Below are 3,715 nucleotides of genomic sequence, written 5' to 3'. Positions count from 1 at the left end.
AGAGGCAGGGTTAGCTCTAGCCTGGAACAGATCCAGCTGCCTTGGCTTCAGAAGACTCAGTGATACCAAAGTCATGTTCAGATCTCATATTGCTTGTGATGACCCAAACCTGAATGTATTGCTTGTGAGCTGTCCTGGGGGAGAGCAGTGGAGAAGAAATAATCTCCTTGTGTACAGATGAGCTACAGCAAAGAGTACCTGAACGTAGATGTGTGTTTCAGACTAAGCTTAAGCTGTGCCTTAAAGAATGAGAGATCACAACAGATTTACTGGTTACAACACCCCAGAACCTACTGGGATCATCAGGAAATTATGGCTTATGGCAAAATGGGGTGGATTTCTGGAATACCTATTGAAACAGAAAGTGGACGGAATTTGTAGTTGATTCATTCATGGCACCATGCAGACCTCTGTTATTTTCTGTGTTAGGATCTCACAGTCCAGAAGTGACATGCTCTTCTTTTCCTGGCTACCCCATTACTATGGGTTGGGCTACTTGTTATACACAATTTATTGCTGAAATACTGAGTAACAGAAGAAAAATGGCAATAGTTTTTTACTTTCCCTATAATCTTCAATGAATTAAAATGATGCCTTGGACCCACTGTAAACCACAAAGACAGATTTTGAAGATGGACCTCAAGAAAGCAAAACAAAGTGTATTCTAGAAAATTAGTTTGCTTTTACAATTCATCATGAACCATGAAGAATTTGCTCTAGTTTTAAAATCATTACTAACAAGTTAGTTTAAGTTCATATGGCTCACTCTTCACGAGATGTTCAATTCAAGGTAGTTTTCTGGGTAAAATTTAGATTATTCTCTTAAAGTCAACACTAATCCTAACGCACTGCACTGTCCTCCAGATGACTGCAGGCTGCAAAGTGTCTTTGAAAAAGGACAAAACGGACATGTCATGCAGTAACCAAGTAAATGCAATCCCTGATTAATATGCAAGTTTGAAAAGTTCAGAAAATGTCATCATACTCCATAGGTGCACCCTGTATTTGGAAAGGTCTCTTTGTTTTGTTTATGTATAAATGTCATTCTACATTAATTTCACTCCAGCAGCTTTTCATAAACTCAAGTCAATGATGATATGTTCAAATATTTGAGTGTTTCCTTTAAAACTAGAGGCAAAGAAAAAATCTCTTCGATCTGTTGACACAGCTGTGAAGGACCGCGGTGCTTGCACATAGATTTCTTTAAATAATCTGAAGATCTTCTTTTCTCCATCCCACTGGTAAATCTGGGAGAAGGTATAGTCACTTCCTAAGGCTAGGTAGTGGTTGTTCTTGAAGGAGAAGGGCTGCAGCGTCATGGCTCCTCGGGAGGGAAGGGCCTGGATCTCCACAAACTGCTTGCTGTTCCACTTCATCACTCTGGAGTCACCGATGAACCGTGTGAGCGTGAGGTACAAGTTATCCTGCATCCTGAAACTCTTCACAGCCAAGACATCTTCCATGTTGGGGATTTCACTGTGTGGGACAAACTTTTTAGAAACTCTGTTCCACTGGAGTATAATGGGGACCTGGGAGCGGCTAGACAGGATTAAATGTGACTTGCCATCGATATTGAGAAACTCGGCATCCGTGTCCCTGAACCATTCGTGAAGGGACTGGTATGAGTAAAATCCTTTGTTATTCCACTTATACACTGTGGACAAACCTGCTTTAGAGCTATCTGCTATGACAAAAAACATTTCACTGTCTATCTCAAAAAGCTCTATATCATTTGGCTTGGAAATACGAGATACTTCGATATCCTGGAATTTGACAAACTTTGTCCAGCTTTCGTCATACTTGTAAATGTGTGAGCCACCAAAGAGCTGTGCCACCACCACAAAGACTTGGTCACCAACAAGAATGGCTTTACATCCCACTATGGACTGACCTATTGCCCAAAGGAAAAAAAGGCACATGTATTAGCACAGTACAGAGCACCCTTTAAATCGCGGAGAGATCACCAAACCAGCCCTCCCCCTTTCTTTAATTAGCACCATCTCATAATTTGGTCTTCTGCTACACACCATCAGAACTTGCTTTCATGCTTTTTTCCTCCCAGTAACCAAAAAGATGGCTTCAAATGTCGGAAATGTCACACATTTCATGGTGTGCAACTACGGTGCACCCTAAAATGCTCATTCCTTTTTATCCAGAATACTTTTTCTTTCTCTGTTTATTCAAACACATGCCCTCTAATATCTACAACAATTATTTAAGCCAAATTTTATCATTCCAAAATAACAAGAGTTGTTGTCTCATGACTCAGTAGGAATCTGAAATTCTCTTATTCTTGGAATGTCTATCTTCTCACCTTAACTAGAAGAATGAAATATAGTCTGTTTTTCTTCCTCCAAGAGGGCCAGAGTCAGCTTTTTGCTACTGTAAATAGAAATATTGAGGCATCTTGTGGATGTATCACTTGACAGCAGCATGAAAAAGATAAATCTGTGTTGTTTCTGTTAACCATTCTTGAGATTATGTTAAAATAGAAATATTTAGGAATATTGCAGTTGCCAGATTAGATCAGACTGGGTTATAGCCTGTTTTGAGACTGTCAAGTCACTATACAAGAATCACATCAGACAAGTAACAGCGAGGCTATTTTTGAAAGGTTCGGCTGGAAGAAGAGAGGAATTCCTCTCTGAAGGGCATGGTTTAGTTAGACTGTAACTGCACAGATTCCCCAATGCATGTTTGGTCACATCACTACAGGAGACTCGTCCTGGCACCTCTGCTGGTCCCCAGGCCACAGCTGTTTCACTGCCAGTCTGGGATGATCTACCACCCAGGATTCATCTCAAGTCCCAAAAGGTATCTGCAGTGCAGACATGAACGCTCGAGCTGATCATCCAGGCTCTTTCTGGTCTAACTTAGTCCAAAAGCACTCTAGAAGAGATTTCACCCAACCTGTAGATGTCTCCTTTTGAAGAGGACAGCAACACCTATTCTCTGCACATTGACTGTAAAGGCAATCTTGACAACTAGCTCAGCTCCATAAGCCCAGCAAGTAACAGCTCTAAAGACTCTGTCCCTGCTCTCATGGTGTGCCCGAGCACCACCAGTGTGCCCCATGAGTTAGGGACAGAACAGTTGTTAGCATTAGAAAATCACCTGGTATCCACATGGGCATTCTGAGAAATAATCTGGCCAGGATGCTAATTCAGCATGTTTGTAAATGGAAGTAAACGTGGAAGCTTTGCAGCACATCCCTTGAGGTAACCACCATGGTTTAAATACTTCTGTTATCTGTGGGTGTGCTTTCCTGGCCAGCCCACCCTAGAAGCAACCTTGAGGCCCATTTCCTTCTACAAGCAGTATCTTTATATTCTATTTTGCAGGCACTTTGGCAAGAATGAGGGCTCCATGAACTTTAACCTGCTGTGTGATTCAGGCAGTGAGTGCCAAGATGGGCCACAGTATGACATTCACAGGAAGAGTTTATGCCTTCAGAACAATTTACAAGATCAGACAGGAAATGTCTAGTTTATGTGCCACAGTGAGGCCAAAGAGGAGGACCCTGAGAACTACCGACCCGTCATCTCACATCTGTGCCTGAGAAGATAATGGAACAGACCCTCCTAGAAGCTACGCTAAGGCACATGGAGGACAGGGAGGTGATCTGAGACAGTCAGCATGGCTTCAGTAAGGGCAAGTCCTGCCTGACCAACCTAGTGGCCTTCTAACATTGAGTGACTACATCAGTGGACAAGGG

The 3,715-nt window shown here is 42.2% G+C and overlaps 1 protein-coding gene across 1 annotated transcript; it reads right to left on the bottom strand.

Annotated features, from left to right (window-relative positions):
• Positions 1 to 747: 747 nt before the first annotated feature.
• Positions 748 to 1,891, bottom strand: LOC103775821 (leucine-rich repeat LGI family member 2-like; the record flags this gene model as incomplete). Its single annotated transcript, XM_008943292.1, has 1 exon — positions 748 to 1,891. A coding segment is annotated over one exon (818 nt), but the record flags the coding sequence as incomplete, so codon positions are not given.
• Positions 1,892 to 3,715: the final 1,824 nt, after the last annotated feature.

This window comes from Merops nubicus, unplaced genomic scaffold (genome assembly GCF_000691845.1).
Source record: "Merops nubicus isolate BGI_N331 unplaced genomic scaffold, ASM69184v1 scaffold53906, whole genome shotgun sequence".
Classification (NCBI taxonomy): domain Eukaryota; kingdom Metazoa; phylum Chordata; class Aves; order Coraciiformes; family Meropidae; genus Merops; species Merops nubicus.
The sequence above is the reverse complement of the archived record's forward strand: the minus strand, read 5'-3'. Positions and strand labels throughout refer to the sequence as shown.